Source organism: Onychostoma macrolepis, chromosome 22 (assembly GCF_012432095.1).
Source record: "Onychostoma macrolepis isolate SWU-2019 chromosome 22, ASM1243209v1, whole genome shotgun sequence".
Classification (NCBI taxonomy): domain Eukaryota; kingdom Metazoa; phylum Chordata; class Actinopteri; order Cypriniformes; family Cyprinidae; genus Onychostoma; species Onychostoma macrolepis.
The window spans coordinates 7223972-7243496 of NC_081176.1; the positions used below are offsets into that span (position 1 = coordinate 7223972).

The window sequence follows — 19525 nt, forward strand, 5'->3', positions numbered from 1 at the left end:
AACCTTAATAAATTACAAAGTTTCGGTCAAAGAAATTGGTCAGAGAAATTTAACATCAATGATAAAGGATTCTGGAAAATATATATATATTTTTAAATATTAAATATTAAACATATTAAGGAATCCTAGCATTATGAAGTTATATGTATAATGTATAATTCTAAAGTATTGTTTTTCTCCAATAAGGATATCGACAGATTTTAGAGGATGCGCACATGGGTCTTCCATTTTCTCGTCTTTGGAACGAAACCACAACTTATGTCTTGAAGACAGAAGAAAAATGGTTCGCATTTTGGTGTCCCATTTAATGGAGAAGTTTGGAGAATAGTAAGTGATGTTTTATTCATTGTTCTACTTTACATAAAGTCAGTCATAATCTGTAAATATAGTTTACTCATAAGTAACCTAATATCTATACAATCCTTCTATTAGTCCATCACCAGACCGAAAAAGAGCTAGCTCTGGCCCTGGTCACACAATTCCCATGCCTTAGAGATTCAGAGGGCAGTGGATATGTGAGTATGCCCAGCAATTGACAGAACTATGGTTACCTTCACACTGCAGTAGTATTTTTGAATAACACAACGAAGATATATTCAAGACATTTTTGGGTAAACTATCCCTTTAACATATGTTTTAGGGAGTATGGTATACACCAGGGCGATACCGCCATCCAGCCACAGGGTTTTTGGAGGAACGACTCCGTAACATCAGAAAGCGCCTCCACAGTCACAGTTCAGCATCAGCACAGCGATCACAGACCACAAATGAGCGCCGAGCTACTGTGACTGATCGCATCACTTTATTGCCAGGTAAGAAAAAAAAAACAGAAGGTGTAGAAACCTTATTAGTTTTCTTGGTAACACTTTAGAATAATGGTCCGTTGTTAACAAGTAACTATGCAGGGAGTAATAGCTAGTACTACATTAACACTTAACTTAATACTATTAACTAATAGAGAAGTAAGATTAACTAAGCAGTAAGTAATAGCAAATTTAGGAGAAAGGTAATTCCTTATTAGTTATTAAATAAAAATCTCCTCATTGAGAACTACTTGCGAACTATGACCAATTAATAAAGAATAACCAATTAATTACTAATCACAACAGTAACGTCTTAAAAGTGAACAATTGGGTTCTTTGTGGAAAATAATTTATGAATATGATATCCCCCAAATAAATCAGCTACAGTTTGAAATTGTGACTTCTACTCTTACCAAAGGATGGATTTCTCTGTTTATTTCAATCAAAAACAGAATAATAATAAAAACGATAATTCACTTAAAAATGTTAATAATTAGGAAGTGATGCTGACAAGCTCATGATTGAATTAGTTCAAAATTATGAACTCTGTTTTATGTCATTTCAATATGTATCCCACTCCAAATGACTTACTGGTAAAATATCACTAGTGCTTCACACAAATGTATCATGTGTCTGATATAAAACATTACATAACTTATTAATTTATGTGTGAGTAATTACTGAGGGGTTAACGTGTTTTTCACTTTAAAATAATGGTCCAGATCACTAGTAGTTCCTTAGTAGCACCTTAGCTTTAAAGTGAAAAATACATTAGCCCCTCTCAAACGTTACCTTGTCAGCCTGCAGGAACTACTAGTGATCTGGACCATTATTTTAAAGTGAAAAACACCTTAACCACTCAGTAATTACTAAGTAATTTAATAAGGAATTTAACACTTTATTTTGATGGTCCCTTTTGAACATTCTGTTGACACTAAGTAATGTTGCAACTACATGTGAACAAACTCTCATAAGAGTATTAGTAGACTGTCTGCTTCATATCTGCTAACTCCTTATTGTGTTGGTCTCCCAACAGATATTCTACTGACTATAAGTAACTTTGCAAGAACGTGTCAACTTAATCAAACCCTAACCCTACCAGTCAACTAATACACTACTAACACTCTAATGAGAGTCAGTAGAAATGTAGGTGCAACATTACTTATAGTCAATAGAATGTGTCAAAGGGACCATCAAAATAAAGTGAAACCAACAGTGTTGGGCAGTAACTAGTTACTAGTAATTAGTTACTGTAATAATATTACTTTTGCAGTAACTAGTAGTGTAACTAATTACTAATAAGATTTCAGTAATAATATTACAGTTACTTTCCATAAAACAGCTTAGTTACTTAGTTACTTTTGATGCCTCAACCCCGCTGATTTAAAATCTAACAATCAAATAATTCCTAGATTTATTTTCATATTTTTCATGACTCGCACATGCATGTGATGTCCCCAGTGCAGCAGGCAAGCTTGGAATATGGAAAAGCAGATAGAAATATTGCATTATCGGCATGTGGTACATTATATTAATATAATATAATTGAAAATATTTTGGAAAATTAAACCGTTTCTTACAAACTCATGTGATTTGATAAAATACATAACGAAATTTAATCGCATGTGGGTAACAGAAAAATTACTTCAAGCTACACATGACAATTAATGAGATGAATACAACACTTCTACTTGAATGTCACTATCAGTCACTATTGAGTGTTTCTAATAACTTCTGACTGCGATCCAATGTGGATTTTGGTCAAATGATGAGGCAGAAATATGTTGTTAGTAACATTCTAGAAAATTTTTATCTGGAAGATACACAGTTACAACTTCTGTGGGGCGTGAAAAAAAAGTAGTGTAACTAGTAGTGTAACTAATTACTGTTGCCAGAAAGTAATAAGTAAAGTAACAATATTACCTTTGAAAGGAGTAACTAGTAGTGAGTAATATATTACATTCTTTGAGTAACTAACCCAACACTGGAAACCAAAATATTTAAATCTGACACATAGTGTACAGTCATACATTTGTGTGATGCACTAGTGATATTTTACCAGGCACTGTAATCTGGAATATGCTGTTTTGTGCTTAACACAATATAAATGCAGTCGATGCCTTCATTAATGATGTAAAACATCATTATTTATATTCAAGAAAAGTCCTCCCCAATTGTTCACTTTTAAGACGTTACTGTTGTGATTAGTAATTAATTGGTTATTCTTTATTAATTGGTCATAGTTCACAAGTAGTTCTCAATGAGGAGATTTTTATTTAATAAGTATCAAATATCTAATAAGGAACTACCTTTCTCCTAAATTTGCTACTACTTACTGCTTAGTTAATCTTACTTCTCTATTAGTTAATAGTATTAAGTTAAGTGTTAATGTAGTACTACTTGCATAGTTACTTGTTAACAACGGACCATTATTCTAAAGTGTTACAGTTTTCTTGATCTTTCTACTTTCTTACTACTTCTTCCTTCATTCCTTAAATCCAAATTGTGCTGTGATCAAAACAGTCAATTGTGAAACTGTGTCCAAAGAATCCACAGATTTTGTTCCCTTATTTTCTTATTTTAAATGTTTTGCTTGTCTTCTGTTCACATGTGCCCTAAATAATTGTTCTTTGTGGCAATATTATGTTTGTAGGTATAGTCAAAGTACAAACTGTTACAATGACCAGTAAAATGTTATGATTCTTAAAAGGTTACTTTTAAGTTGTTGTTATATAAATCACTCTGATGTTCTTTGATCATGCAGACACAGAAGTGAGTGAGGGAGACAATAGCAAAATGACAGAGTGGCTTAAGAAGAGTAAGCAACCAGTTAGTCAAGTTGAGGAATTTATGAGAGGAACCGCTATCTACCGAGCACAGTGGATTAGAGAAAATGGATCAAAATCTCTAATGGATATAACTCAAGAGTATCCAAGACTTTTGGACACCCCTGGAATGGTAAAGGACTGTTTAATCTATAATAGGAAAATTAGGTTCTCCAGTAATTTTAAGAAAACATTAAAAGTGTCCTGCCCTAAAATATGAATCCCACTTCATCTGATTTGAAGAGCTTGAATTTTTTTTATTTTTATTTTTATTTTTTAGATTTATAGAAAAATACATTTCAGTACTTTTATTATTATTTCACCATATGAGGTGATTACATCCTAAGCCAGGGTCTCAAACTCTGTTCTGGAGGCCACTGTCCTGCAGAGTTTAGCTCAACTTTCCTCAACACACCTGGTGTGTTTAATTAGGGTTGAGCTAAACTCTGCAGGACATTGACCCTCCAGGACAGAGTTGGGACACCCTGTCCTAAGCAAATGGTTATCAGCTGTAGAATGGGTGTTTTTGTGAGTCACTGAGAATCATCTCAGGTACCTGTGCTTCATTACCATACAAAACACAACCATTACAACAATTAACTTCATTTGATGAAGTTTTTTACAAACTGCATAAATTGGGTGTTGGTTGTACTCTTATAGTGTGGTTTTAACTGTTCCTTTTCTTAATTAATTTTCAGATTGCTCAGGACTTCGGTATTTTATACCCACATGCCAAAGACAAACTTTTTGAGATCTGGGGACATGCATCTCAACGAATACTTTCATATTGCAAGACGGAGAAGAGAGCTTTGGATCTTCTTCCACTTCAAACTAACATTTCTTCTGGTGAGAAAATCCTGCTTTACAGCTCTATAGTTTCATGCCTTGTTAGAATATTTTACCTATATATATGTTGCACCTGTTTATAGATTGTTCCATTGTTCTTTTTGTTTAATGTAAAGACACTCTTGGAGATGTTGCTTTAAAAACTCTCCCAGCTATCCTTCCTCCATTGCCATACAAAATTGGCAGCAAGATGGTTCGGCCCTCTTACCAGGAGGCAAAAGAAGCATTCGTTGATTTGCAGCCTGTAAGTACATTTATGACAACACATTTTGGTTATTATTTGATCCACGTGTACATATTTACCATTTCAAAATTCCATTCAAAGGTTGGGACAAACATCATTCAGTACTTGGAGGAGGAGGAACAACGGAGACAATTCCCTCATGTCCTGCAGCTTGGGGATAAAGTCAATTGCTCTCAAGCCTTCGTAATTGTGGGAGGAGTGGCACTGGAGCAAGACAGCCTTTTGCAAGCTGTTGATACATGCTTTAAATTATTTTATGTTTTGGACATTGAATATCCCAAGCCTGCTGCTGCTGTTTGGCAGTTTCTACAACACACAATATATTCTGTGCCAGGAGGTGTTCCATCAACACACTGCCGCCTACTTAGGCAGTTTATAATTGGATGAGCTGGACTAGCTTTTTGTTTGTTTGTCTGTTTTTTTGTTGTTGTTGTTGTTTTGTGCTACCTGTTTACAATGTGTAAAACAGGTTGCAGATACATTACTTTGAAACAATATATTTTTATATATTATTGCATTTGCTGGACTGTAACACAGATTTATTTATTTCCCTGTATTATACACCCTAAAATATAATTGCAAATAAATTAATTTGTAACAATATATATATATTTTAATATTTCTGTGCAGTGTTCCCTCAACACAATCGCCTTACAAGGCAACTTATAATTACATTTGCTGGAATATAACTTTGTTTGGTTTATTTATTTGTTTGGTAAACTGAAACAACTGCTTATTTATTGTATATATATTTAATGGAAAGCTTTGCAAATTGTGTTTTAATGTAAATAAAGTATTGTCAATATATTTGAAGTTTTGCATTATTATTTATTTACATGGTGGTAATAATAATAATAATAATAATAATAATAATACCAGGATGGTTAAAGCAACATTTTGGGCAAATAACCCAACAAATTAGTTATTTTATAACCCAATTAATTGGGTAAAAATTACTACCCAATGAAATGGGTTAAAATAACCCAACATTAGGTAGGTGCTATAGTAACCCACCATTGGGTTATCTGTTGGGTCATTTTTAACCCAACTATTTTAAGTGAGTACGCGAGGGACAGCGTACAGTGCGAGTGACACAAATTTTGTCATCAGAATAGTATGCGTACTGTAGGAGCCTTTGTATGCACATGTGCATTGAATTTGTGCACTAATCAGTTGTTCGAACAGGTGGCAACACTGTCCTGGGCCGTTGTTTCTAGGGCTGCAATGATAAATCAATGCATCTCGATTCGTGGATCGATTCGGAGATTTTCGGAATGCATCATGATTCTCTCTTGAATTGATTCTGAGCTTAGTTTTCAACAGCAGATGGCGCTCTAGGCTAGTTTTTAAACACACACTCAAATGATAATGAAGAAGAGCCCTAAAGAGGGCTTCTGTGTTCGGCTAGTGGTTAAATGTATTTGCACCTCGGTTCAGAATGCTTTTATGATACAAGATTAATGTAAACACACCACACTGTGAACACCCTTGTAATCCACTTCAACCTTTTCAAACTTTATGAAAGATTATTTGAGGTTCAAGTGGTGTGTGTGTAAGGAACTGGACGCAAGTATGGCTGTTTCTAAAGCACGCAGTGTCTACTGTTAAAAACGAAGCCCAGAATCGATTCCAGAGAGAATCGCAATGTATTTGGAAAATCGCAGAATCGTTTCTCGATTTGCGATGCATCAATTTATTGTTGCAGCCCTATGGCCAGCGCAAACCGTCTTTTGGCTTCAGTCCTATGGTCAGGTTTTACTAAAGACGCGCAGTAACAAATTAGCACTGAAAAGGCATAGACATGGTTATTTTTGCGCCTGACCTTATTGAATATGCATTTGAAGGAGTTTCCCTTATAGACGCAAAATTTATGGGAGGAGAGTATTCAAATGAATCACGCAATGAGATATACTAACGTTTGTGCTCGTCAAATTACTGGTATTTGCGCCATTATTTAACGCCCCAAAAAAGCATGTCTTAAAGTATTTTGCACTTGAAATGGCTGCAGTTATTGTTGCTAGAGGAGGCACAGCAGAGAACAGAGCACCCATGGTAGGATTTTTTCACGTGTATTAATTTATTTGGAATGCCAGAAGAACACATTATCCAAACATATAGTTTGCCAAGCCATGTTATTTTTAATTTGCTTCAGGAAATAAAAGACGACCTAGAACCCCCAAATAAGAGTCACACAATAGGTCTATCAAAACTTCTTGCAACCTTCATTTTTTGGCCTCCAAAACTATATTACGTTGGTCAATATGTAAATGAGATGTTGCATCTGTGTTCTTTAATTTGCGCGTTGTTAGTAAATCACCCGCAGAAATTTCCATTCACATTGGCACTGTTTTGGAATTGCGATCTCGTGCTAATTTGCCCTGTTTAGTAAAACTGGCCCCTAGCTGTTTCACAAAATAAAGAAATGGAAAAACAACAAAATAGCGGAAACTGCAACAACACATTGACGAACGCTCATGAGCGAGAGGGAATGGGATAGCCCAGCTATGGCTAAGGCTATGTGTTCAACTGTATAATACATACTGTACGCTAACGTACACGTATAAAAACGAAGTATACTTTGGCCTTAATGGTCATCAGGGAACACAGTTTCCATGAATGGGTGCACTTGGTCTGCAACGATGTTCAGATACCTGACAGCTGTCAGGGATTACGCTATTGGGATATTGGGGCCTAACATGTCCCAAGAAAACATCGCCCACAGCATAACACCGCTACCGCTGCTGGCCTGTGTCCACCCAACAGTGCATCCAGGTGCCGTTGCCTCTGTCGGTAATTTGTGTAGAAATCTTGATTCATCAGACCAGGCCACTTTCTTTCAATCTCGACGATCTTGGGCCCATTTCATGCGTTGATGGCGATAACGTGCAGTTAGTAAGAATTGGACCCTAAACTAAAGTGTGACCTATATTGTTTTTGTTTTTGTTTTTTTGAGTCTAAAACACTGTAAATAGTAGCAGCACAGGAAGAAACTCTTCACCTTCAAACTAAACACTCTTGCTCTGAATGCCCAGTGTCATTGACATATATTTGTCCACCCAACGGATCAAACCACATTTAGAAAACTAACCACAGGTTTCAGTTTGACTCAGAAAATAAACCTCAGGAAAACCAGCACTGTGAGATTGTAACACAGTTTTAAATTTGTACTTTGATCTTTCCATTCACTAATATTTAGAATAAATATGCATAATTTTAAAATCACTATGTTCCATTTCACCATGAAATGCAGTTCATTCGCAATTCACACAATGTTCTTCTACTTTTAGCCATTTGAAACAGTCAGGTAGCTACACTCTCAGAAGAAAAGCTGTGACTATGAAACCTTAATCTTTTGATAAAAATTAAGAATACTTTTTGTCCACTAAAACCATTAAAAAATCCTAATAAAGGCTAGATTAATTATAACGTATCATATGCATATGCAACTAGTTACTAGAAAATCATTACAGTAATATTAGCAGAAGTGTAACTAATTACTTCTAAAAATTTAAGCAATGATATTATAGTTACCATCTAAAAAACGTCTAGCTACTTTTTTGTCACAATCGCTTATGATTTGAAATTAAAAAAATTCAATCATCCCTATCAATTTTCATAATCGTTGTCATGTGCATAAACACGCGATTCCACCAATGCATCAAGCTAGCTTAGTCAAACTTAGGACGATTCCAAGGGCCGACGATGGAGGGGGAACGCGATTTCTACCGAGTGAATATGCTGTTGAGGGGCCCAGAAACCATAGTGGAGCCCCAGACTGTTGGCTGGGAGTAATAAGTAATAATATTACTTTTGAAATGAGTTACTAGTAATGAGTAATATGTAATATGCATTTTTTGAGTAAGGAGCCCAACACTGATCATATGCAAATGCAGGATGTGAACTAGGAGTGTCGAACGCTGCCAGGGGAGGATTCACACTACACTTTAACAGTTCTGCTGATAGATCACACACTGAACCACTGAAGACAATGTTTCACAAGTTTGTCTTGTTCTGTTTGTGCTGCTGGTGTCAGAGTGGTAAGTTTATAAAATATTTTTAAGGTTTTTATTTTTTTTTTCAGTTTTGGAGAAATAAAGCTGCTGCCAAAAGAATAGTGAATTTTGTATGAATATAATACAAGATCCACTAATTCTGAATGCAGGCCGTTGTTGGGATTAGGGTTAGGAAGTTTACATTGACAATTCCAGATCTGGAAAACACTACAGTGAATGTAAATATTCAGAAAGTGTGAACTTTCTGTTGAGCTGCTTTCAAATATCAGGCTTTTTTTTTGTCTTTTTAAAAATACATTTTAATAAATATACATATTTAAAAATACTTCTGCAGTACTCATAAACATCTAATATTTAAGATTTATTTGCCAAGTGTGCGCAAAAACACAAGGGATTTGTTTTTTCAGCTTTTTCAGGTGTTCTTCGTACATGCATACATATATGACGCGAGAACACAAAGGATATTTAAATAGTAAGTAAGAAAAATAAATAATAATAATACTACTACTAATGTGGTCCATCTGGAACAGAAATAATTATGTACAGATTTGAGCATTATGTACTGTATATATGTGTTCCATTAAATACCGCTGCTGCAACGTTTCCTTTGTCTGCTTGATTCTAACAGTCTCTCTATTATGGTAATAGTTAGAAGTTTACAATAGCTGTTTATAAATCGGTCTAATCAGTCTTTAATCTGTGTAAAATCTATTTGTTCATCAGGTGTGTTTGGTGAATCAGTGTCAGTGACGGAGGGAGATTCTATCACTTTAAAAACTGTTACTGAAATATGTGAAGGCTATGACATACTGTGGAAATACGGAGCTGAAAACTCTCAGATAGCTAAAATGAAGAAAAGGAAGCAAATCCTCTCCATATATAATGATAATGATGGGAGATTTGAAGACAGACTGAAGCTGGACAATCAAACTGGATCTCTGACCATCACAAACATCAGAACTGAACACGCTGGAATTTATCAACTAGAGATATCTGGAGCAAATCTAACATCAACAGCATTCAATGTTTCTGTCTATGGTGAGTAGAGATCATTTGTCGAAATGTTCATATATTCTATTTACATAGTACATAGCTTATTCATTTTATATTTTGAGATGGCAGACACATTCAGTGACTGTTAAAACACTAAACACTTACTCAACACAAAATGTATTACTCTGATTATTACCACAATTCACAGCATTGAAAATAAACTGATTGTTGTATTCATATTCCTCTTATTCTCTCATATTTCCAGCTCGTCTGTCTGTTCCTGTCATCAGCAGTAACTCTTCACAATGTTCTTCATCATCTTCATCACAGCAGAATTGTTCATTGTTGTGTTCAGTGGTGAATGTGGGTCATGTGACTCTCTCCTGGTACAAAGGAAACAGTTTATTGTCCAGCATCAGTGTGTCTGATCTCAGCATCAGTCTCTCTCTACCTCTGGAGGTGGAATATCAGGATAAAAACACCTACAGCTGTGTGCTCAACAATCCCATCAGCAACCAGACTCAACATCTGGACATCAGTCAACTCTGTCAACCATGTTCAGGTACAGCAGCACTGAAGTGTTTATTTACTGACCTGATCTCTGTCTATTGTTGTAGATCAGTTCGATGCAATCACTTCATTAATGATTGTCTCTCTTTTACTCTCGTCTTCATATCCTCCAGATTCAATCTCTCTGATAGTGTTGATTTCTGCTGCTGCTGCTGCTGGATCTCTGTTGATTGTAGCAGCAATCATGATCTTCTGCATCTGCAGGAAACACAGAAAAACTGATCAAGAAGGCAAGTATTATCTTCTCCTTTTAAACAAGTAAAATAAGAAATAATAATTCAATTATTAGCCAACTGATAGCCAAAAGAAATGTTTATTTTTAATAATAAATAAGCTTTCTCCATTTTATCTTACCTCCCTTTTATGAACGTAATCTTACATGAGTAAAGATGTGGCTGATGCTCAAAAATTTATATGAATGATAGCTTTTGTTGTGTTTGTTGAACTTAAAGCTGCAGTCCATAAGTTTTGCCTCTTTGTCAGCATCTCTGTTTGAAAACCTGGAATTGCAGCCGTGTGCAGAATTATCTTAATGCGTGGGGTTGTGAGTCGGTACGGCTCAGCGTAGATGACTCTAATGTTCTGAAGAGTAAGTGTGGCAGTCAGTCACCGCACTAGTGTGGATATTTACTGTAGCCTACTTCACAATCACATATTTTAGCCTACGGTTTGGAATGTGTGACCCAAAATAAGAATTTTCACCGTATATTGCCATCTGAACAAGTAAGTAACAAGTCTGCCACGTTTGTTCTGACCAACTGAGGAAAAAAGCATTACCATAAATCTCGCTACCAATGGTGATTAAATCTAAAGATCGGTTAGCTCATATCATATCAAACCATGCAAATTATTATTATTGTTATACTTTATTCTCAAATTATTAATGTTGACAACATCAGCATTGCTTGACAATGAGTATAGTGTGTATTAGTGTGTAGATTTCTATTTCTGTACAGTGCAATCTAATTGTCATGCCATTCGAATTTCTTATTAAGATATCTTATTATGCTCCCTTCAAACTGTTTTTCTTTAAAATACAAATCGTGTGTAATCCCAGGCTATCTGTAATCAGAAGCACATTTAAAACTGGAATATACTTTAATATGACGCAGCAGCATGCAAGAATTTCCCGTGAAAACCTACCCGTACCACTCAAATTAGAAAACATTATTATAAGCTAACCATTGTGAATCGGGCTAAAGTAAGGCGATAGTTTTGAACACTGGCTGGTTATGTACTTGCTCAAATATTGATTTCGGATCATTTTTAACCAAAAAAAGTTAAGGACTGCAGCTTTAAGTGCTGATTAAATATGAAGAATATAAAATGCTTTACTTTGTTAAACATCCCATTTGGGTTTGATTTATTTATAAATTAATGTGTGATTTATGTCTCTCTAAATGTAATGATAAACAATATTTTAGGAACTCTTTGTGTGTGGAAAAAAGTTATAGGCCTAATGGCTAATTAAAATGGTTAATGCCATTTTGAAATCTTTTGAGTGTTATTTTGGTGTTAAATTTGAAAACCTTAATAATACCACATAAGCTGTGAAGAACCAGATCTAACTAAGACGGAGGTTGTGGTTTTAATGCATCTATTTTGGTTAAAACAGTTGTTGAAGAGACTTGTGAAGTAGAGATCACTTACGCTGAGACAACATTCTACAAAAGAAACGTACAGAAGTCGGTAAGAGAATTTATTGTTAATTTGTTGAGTCTTTGTATAATTTGTTACACTTTTCAATAAGGTGTCATTTGTGAACATTAGTTAATGTATTAACAAATATGAAAAAACAAAAACAATGAACAGTACATTTACTACAGTATTTATTAATTTTTGTTAATGTTAATTAATAAAAAGTACAATTGTTAATTGTTAGTTCATGTTAGTTCACAGTGCATTAACTAATGTTAACAAACACGACTTTTGATTTTAATAATACATTAGTAAATGTTGAAATTAATATTAACTAAGACTAGTAAATGCTGTAGAAGTATTGTTCATTCTCAGTTCATGTTACCTAAAGTAGTTAACTAATGTTAACTAATGAAACCTTACTGTAAAGTGTTAACGTATAATTTTAGCAGAGTCTGATGCATGTCACTGTGTACTTTTGAATTTATCTGTATAATGTTTAAGTACATTTCCACCACATAAAAATAAACAAAATGAGCATAATTATGACAAAATTAGAAATTATATACATACTAAATTGAAATTAAAAAATTAAAAACTGAAAATTTTAACTTAAAACGTTGAAAATATCCAACCTGTCCTCCAACCAATACGCCCGTATAGGTCGTTTGTCCAAATCCCTGAAATACGACCCATCAGAGCGTATGCTACAATTGCGCCCCTATCGGCAACAGGACATTTTCATATTAATGTTTTGTACACTTTTATCTGCGTCATAGTTCGGGTTTCGTGTAGCTCGGTTGGTAGAGCATTGCGTTATATGACGATATGTAATTACGTGATCATGCGATCATGGGTTCGATCCCAGAGAACGCACGCGCTCATAAAATGTGCACTAAAAATCATGATTTTGAATGATTCCTGTAAGGGGTAGGTTTAGGGGTAGGGTTAGGTGTGGTCATTCGTACGAATTAGCCACCTAGTAAAATATGTACGAATACTGTGAGATCGGTGTAAAAAGTCCACATATTGCATTTAAATAAACACGCATTTTGATTGGTAATGACAGTCATACGTCATTTCATGACGACAGACGCAACACGAGACTGTCATTATTTTTACGCGCGCTAGAGGCGCTTAACTTAAAAGCGTAAATATAGGTCGTAATAAGGGCTTGCACAAACGACCTATAGGGTCGTTTTTTGTTGGAGGACAGGCTCAAAATATCATATACAACATTTAAATAAAGTTCAAATTCTTCAAAAAAAAGTTCAAAAACTTAAAATGTTGAAATTAGGACATACTAATTTTGACTTGTATATATCATAATCTGATTTAAGTATGTCATAACATGGAATATTTAATCCCGTAAATTTGATTTTGTATGTCAATTTATTACAATTATTTTATTTTTATTTTTTTAATAATGATTTATCAGAGCTTTTTTTTTTCTTATTTGGCGCTTAGGCATGTCACGATAACTACTTTTTGTTGGGCAATGCATTGTCCCAGAAATAATTGTGATATTATTGTCATTTTAAGACCATTTTTGCCACTGAATATATAATGATAATGTAATAACATAACAATGCAAGTACTGCATGCATAATATTGCGTGCACAAGATGCTGCAAAAGTCAGTCAAAGACATTCATCTAATGCACATTTATATAAAAGAAAAAAAGAAAGGAAAAGAAAAGAAAATCAGCACAAGTGGAATGCAAAAATGCTTTCTCTCCCTTGTGAAACCCCTTTACGCTGCTGTGGGAGAGCACCATTTTGCACTGTTACATTTACATATGTACCAGAACAGTGAATTGCGGCTTTGTGTCGATTTGGACTTATTCTTCCACACTGGAGTCTGGAATTGTAAGGAAAACACTATAAAGCTTCAAACAATGCCTTCTTTTCACCTGTCGATGTCCACTCTTTCCATATATTGTGTGATAAGTGCCACACGTCACATTATTTTGACAGGCCTAATGGCAGACATGGGATTTCATAGCATAACGATCTATAACATGAATCTCGCACACAACTGCACCATGTGTTTATAAAGGACTTGTTATTATTAATATAACTATTATTATATATTGTCTTATACATTTTTTACAGAAAGTTGAAGAGGAGAGTCATGTGGTATATGCACCAATCGTGATGAGATGATGATCAAACTTCAGTGTTGTTCTAAGTACAAAATACACTTATTGTCAGATCATTTTCACTGGGAACCTCCTGCAACAACCTCAGACACTATGGTCTATAAATGAGCATTTTCATTGCAGCATTTTCATGTTTGCAAAACATAGATGCAAACTACCCGTCAAAAGGTGACAAAGTAACGCTGCTGTGGTATTGATTATTGACATCTGTACAGAAATGTGGTTTGATCCGTGCATGAGAATGTGTCTGAATGCTGAGTTCGTTAGTGTGTGTCTAAGGTTTCAATAGTGTCTGTTTGAGTGTGTATCTACGCAAGTGTGCGTGAGGTGTCAATATGATCTTTGTGTACTCGCGTGTGCTGTGCGAGTGTGTCTGAGGTGTCAGCAGTGTGACGGAGCGAGTGTGTCTGAGGTGTCAATAGTGTGACGGACCGAGTGTGTCTGAGGTATCAGTCTGAGTGGTAAGCATGTCGTTGCAAGGATTTTTTTCATTTATGCTCACATGAAAAGGTGGACTTCTGCTCTACAGGGAAGCCACTTTACTTAAAAATACTAAAATCATTAGTGCTGATTTTGGACAAAAAATGTCTTAAATCAAACAGAGATATTAGTATGAAAAACATACTTTATGTACTTTGTGTGCATGATGATCTCATACAGCGATCCTGCAGTTAAGCAGTACTAAACTCACAGAAAAAAAAGGTACAAAAGCTTTCATGTACCTTTTCAAAAAGTACACGTTTGTATCTTATTTACCCCTTAAGGGTGCACATTAGTACCTAAATGGGCAAAAAAGTAATACACCAGTGAGAATTTGCACCTTTTTTTTTTTCTAAAAGTGTAGTTTCTATTCATTCTAAGCAGAATCTGTTTTTTTTGTTTTTTCTTTTCAGCCAGTGTCTGGGTCATTTAAAGAATAAATGCAATGTATGATTTACAATTTACGATTTGTGTTTGATGGTGATTAATCATTTGTTTTATTGGCATGAGCTCTGATAAAGCTAGGTTTTTTTTTCAATAGCATAACAGGACTCCTGTCCATAGGTAAAACAATGGTTGAAGTTTAAAGTGTCAGATTAAGATCATGATCATCTCACCTTAAGTTTCCAATGATAGTTGTAAAGGTCAGACACAAATGGACTGCTCAATATATCCGCTCCTGCTCCAGTTTCAGCTCTGTAACGCCACCTCAGGATCAGGGAACAAAACATGAGTGATGGGGTGAAGAAGTGTTATCCAACTAATGATACAAATGACTTCTCGTTTTAATTTTAGTAGAAAAAAAGCAATAGCAAATACGCAAGTGCGGTGTTAACTGGTAAATATTAGTACCTATGCTAATGTGCTCTGAGTAGGTGGATGTTTACTGGTCAAAAGAGCCCACATGACTGATATGTTATAGTCTATGTCATATTCTGGTCTGTATTTCAAATACAGTATTTGTCTCGGGTCCTTCGTTCGTTGTGCCTCCGAGGGACTTTTCACCCGATTCATTGTCCACCATAAGTCTGGTCACTTTAAAGGTGCCATAGAATGGAAAACTGTATTTACCTTGGCATAGTTGAATAATAAGAGTTCTGTACATGGAAATGACATACCGTGAGCCTCAAACACCATTGTTTCCTCTTTCATATGTAAATCTTGTGAATAAAAAAAGACCACTGAAAAAACGCCCCCCACATTTGCATATACCTGCCCATGTTCTATGCCAGCCGAACCTGCACAGCCGAATCACCAGAAGTTCTGCAGGTAATGTAAAGAAACAAGCGAGGACAACAGCGAAAATGGCAGATCACGGAAATAAATGTTATGTTCCAGGCTTTGCAGGGGATGTGAAGTGCAGGGATGGGTTGGTGTCTGTATTCAGAAAGGCACGGAAAGCAAATAACGCGTTCTAATAAAATAACGCGAGCCACTAGGGATATGGTTAGCTCCTTGCTAGCGGTAGCCTGTTACATTACAGTACATAAGATTTAACTTACCACATAAACAGAGTAAGGAGAGATGACTGAGGATGATGGCGAATGATTTACAGATCCTGAGCACCACTGACAAGCATCTGATCTTGTAAAATGTGTGGTAAGTACTGCCGCTCCATAGTATAAAAAGAATTTGTGCGATAGCGAATCTCGAAAGTGAAAGTAAAAAAAAAGCAGTTTCAGTGCCCCGCATATTAATAGCGGCTCCCTGATGCCCGCATTTTATATACAGTATAATAACCCGACGATATAACTGCGAGAGAAAGCATTGAAATATATATTTCCTCCCTGTGTTTCCTTCCTGCTGTGAGCTACTGAAATGAGTCGCACTGTGAAACAGCCAATCAGAGCAGAGCTCAACATTATTATTCATGACCCTTCCAAATAAGCCAATAACAGACCATTTCATTCTAGGGAGAAATGGAGATTTTTTTGCACTTACCTAAGCCACATACCTTATATGTGACCCTGGACCACAAAACCAGTCTTAAGTGTCAATTTTTGAAAATTGAGATTTAAACATCATCTGAAAGCTGAATAAATAAATAAGCTTTCCATTGATGTATGGTTTGTTAGGATAGGACAATATTTGGCTGAGATATTTGAAAATCTGGAATCTGAGGGTGCAAAAAAATCTAAATATTGAGAAAATCGCCTTTAAAGTTGTCCAAATGAAGTTCTTAGCAATGCATATTACTAATCAAAAATGAAGTGTTGATACATTTACGGTAAGAAATTTACAAAATATCTTCATGGAACATGATCTTTACTAAATATCGTAATGATTTTTGACATAAAAGAAAAATGTATAATTTTGACCCATACAATGTACTTTTGGCTATTGCTACAAATATACCCCAGCGACTTAAGACTTAGGGTTTTGTGATCCAGGGTCACATATGTAGATATCAGAGAACAATTTAAAATATTGTAACAATGCATTCTATGGCACCTTTAAATAACAAACACACCTCTCCTCAGCAAAACACGGAAACACAGGATGATGAATCATTCGTTTCTGGAACACAGGACTGAAGCTTTTCATTAAAGTTGACACACTGATAAATACATCTGCGTTCATTACTTATTGTAAGTAAAATGACACAACGATGCTACTTAGCCGATGCCGTCGAGTTTATCTCGTCGCACAAAACAGTCTTTCAGTCAAATAAAGAGCATCAGATGTGTCGAGGATTTCACGCTACATGATAATAAAACATTACTACACGTGTGCAGGGACACTAAACGGCCCTCCCTGTTGTTTATAACGCACCCGCAACACGAATACTAGCACTAGCATCCGTTACAATTCGTCTGCTAGGAATTTTAGTTTGTTTGTTTGTTTGTTTTGGTCATGTTGTTTCGTTTTACATAAATGACATCCCGCATCAAATGTATGTGTCTCCACTCTCCACCTAACGTTTCTGTATTGTAAACCTAAAAACCGCCAGAGAAAGCAGATATACACACACACAGAAACGAAACTGAAACAGCGTTTGGCCATTAGACCCAAGAGGGTCTGGCTGCAAACATAGGAGCAAGTGGAGCTCCACTCAAGAGCGGAAATACGTCACCTCCACGAGCGACGCGTCCGCCATGTTGGTCCGGGCAAGACTTCCTGTGAAAATACGTCACTTACACTAGCGATGCGGCCGCCATGTTGGTCCGGGCAAGACAGAGGTGTCTTTTAAACTGATCCACAGGTTTTATCCTGTCAAGTAATTTCTACAAAGGTTTAGAGCTGATGTAGAGCTATCGTGCTCTTTTTGTTTAAATGCTGATGAAACAGTGGACCACTTATTTTGGTCATGTCAATACACTCAGGAGTTTTGGTATGATATTGGTGCTTTTGTTAAGATGAAGCTTTTGCCAGAATTTTCTATACAAATGGGAAATATTATATTTGGGTATTTTGACTCAGACCCCACAAAAGAAAATATTTGTTTTATTATAAATTTACTTCTTTTCTTAAGCAAATTTTATATTCATAAATGCAAATTCTCAAATTGTAAACCTGTCTTTGTGGTCTTTTTAAGAGACATGGAGAATTATATTAATTTGATTTCAGTATATAATAATAAGAAAGCTATGAATTTGCTCTGCACTTAAAGTTTTTGTGTAGGAAGTCTTATGTCAAACAATGACCCTTTATTGCATTTATTTATTTATTTTATTCATTTTCTAAAACTATTATTATTATTTTTCCTTTATTTATTTTTTACTGTTTTATTTTATTATTGTCTGTTCAAGTGTTATGTGGGTATTTTGTATTTTGTACTATTTTGTATGTTCTTGATTTCAGCAATAAAAATAAAATGTTGGTCGAACAAACTTTTAAAAACTTCATCTTTTCATTTATTTTGTTAAAGCTTTCGTTTTGTAATATTTATTAATTGCTATATAAGCATATATAAATGGTGCTTTGCATATAGTCACCTCTTTGTAAGCAGTGTTGATATTTTCTGTACTTTTATCTTCGGAATAATAATAATAATAATAATAATAAACTAAGTTTTTACGGTTTATGACACGACAGCACTGTCTCCCCCCCCCCCCAGCAATTTGCACTACAGACATTAAAACATAGCGGTAGGTTTAAAATACACTTTTTGAGGGCCTCTGCCTTTTGTTCATGTTTGTTTTTTAACTATACATATTTCAACTACCGATGTAACATTCCATACATTTTAGAAAGTAAACACTATGTTTGTGATATTTAGCAGTGAACATTAAATGAAACATTATTTGTACTTTAAGCTAAATAACAACATATACAAATCAACCACAGTAAAATAATGAATAATTTCCACAATTTAAGTTTTAATTGTTTGAGTAAAAAAAAAAAAAAATCTTACACTATATTGAAAACACATGAACTGCAAGTAACTGTGATTGTTACAGTAAAGACACATTGCGCGCACGCGCTCTCTCACACAAACACACACACACACACACACACACACACACACACTTCACTCTGTACCAAGACCTCCATCGTCCATAAAGCAATCCCAGCTACAGTAGCCAGAGCGGTCATCTGAGGAGTAAAACCCCAAAAGCACTCCCCGTTGTCCATTTCCCTGGTAGCCCCACAGTCTTTATAGGATACAAATATTCCATTGTGTTTCTTCATCCTTTTGTGCATAATTTCATGAAAGCTCTGTGCGTTCTGCTTGCACTGCACGTTAGAAAAGTGTCAGTTCGCCATTGTAGCGATGATAAAATAAAATTATTTGAGTTACAATTTAAAGAAGACGCCATCTTGATTAATTCAAGTGGAGGTGACGTATTTCCTGTTCGAGAGTGGAGCTCCACTCGCCCACGGTCTGCAGCCAGACCCCTCTCCATTAGACGACGAGAGCTGTTTCCTTCTTCTTCTTTGGTTTATTGGCGGTTGGCAAACAACGAGCAAACATCACCGCCACCAACTGGTACACACAGAAAAATAAGGGT

At 35.3% G+C, this 19525-nt stretch overlaps 2 protein-coding genes and 1 long non-coding RNA gene across 4 annotated transcripts; 2 read left to right on the forward strand and 1 right to left on the reverse strand.

The window, feature by feature from the left end:
• The first annotated feature begins 215 nt into the window (after positions 1-215).
• Positions 216-5476, forward strand: LOC131530244 (uncharacterized). Its single transcript, XM_058760394.1, has 7 exons — positions 216-219; positions 433-515; positions 641-812; positions 3568-3761; positions 4327-4474; positions 4591-4718; positions 4800-5476. The coding sequence occupies exons 1-7, from the start codon at positions 216-218 to the stop codon at positions 5103-5105; spliced, it is 1035 nt and encodes a 344-aa protein (XP_058616377.1). The 3' UTR covers positions 5106-5476.
• A 2819-nt stretch (positions 5477-8295) lies between these two features.
• Positions 8296-15033, forward strand: LOC131531044 (natural killer cell receptor 2B4-like). Of its 2 annotated transcripts, none has more exons than XM_058761596.1 (6): positions 8296-8755; positions 9455-9769; positions 9990-10286; positions 10408-10524; positions 11910-11983; positions 14047-15033. In XM_058761596.1, exons 1-6 carry the CDS (start codon positions 8707-8709, stop codon positions 14095-14097), a joined length of 903 nt encoding a protein of 300 aa, XP_058617579.1. In that variant the 5' UTR covers positions 8296-8706; the 3' UTR covers positions 14098-15033. The 2 variants fall into 2 exon arrangements, with proteins under 2 accessions (XP_058617579.1, XP_058617580.1); XM_058761597.1 differs by lacking the exon at positions 8296-8755 and adding an exon at positions 8816-9203.
• On the reverse strand, positions 9631-17624 carry LOC131531053 (uncharacterized). Its single transcript, XR_009268559.1, has 3 exons — positions 15191-17624; positions 10319-10492; positions 9631-10107 (listed from the first exon to the last, which is right to left on the reverse strand). It is a non-coding gene; the product is annotated as an uncharacterized LOC131531053 (long non-coding RNA).
• Between the last annotated feature and the right edge of the window lie 1901 nt (positions 17625-19525).

Bases quoted from the DNA above. Each gene is read 5' to 3' on its own strand.
- LOC131530244 (XM_058760394.1), top strand. The intron at 516-640 runs GTGAGTATGCCC...CATATGTTTTAG, and splicing joins ATTCAGAGGGCAGTGGATAT to GGAGTATGGTATACACCAGG. The intron at 813-3,567 runs GTAAGAAAAAAA...TTGATCATGCAG, and splicing joins TCGCATCACTTTATTGCCAG to ACACAGAAGTGAGTGAGGGA.
- LOC131531044 (XM_058761596.1), top strand. From the start codon at position 8,707: ATGTTTCACAAGTTTGTCTTGTTCTGTTTGTGCTGCTGGTGTCAGAGT. The intron at 8,756-9,454 runs GTAAGTTTATAA...TTTGTTCATCAG, and splicing joins GTGCTGCTGGTGTCAGAGTG to GTGTGTTTGGTGAATCAGTG. The intron at 11,984-14,046 runs GTAAGAGAATTT...CATTTTTTACAG, and splicing joins AAAGAAACGTACAGAAGTCG to AAAGTTGAAGAGGAGAGTCA.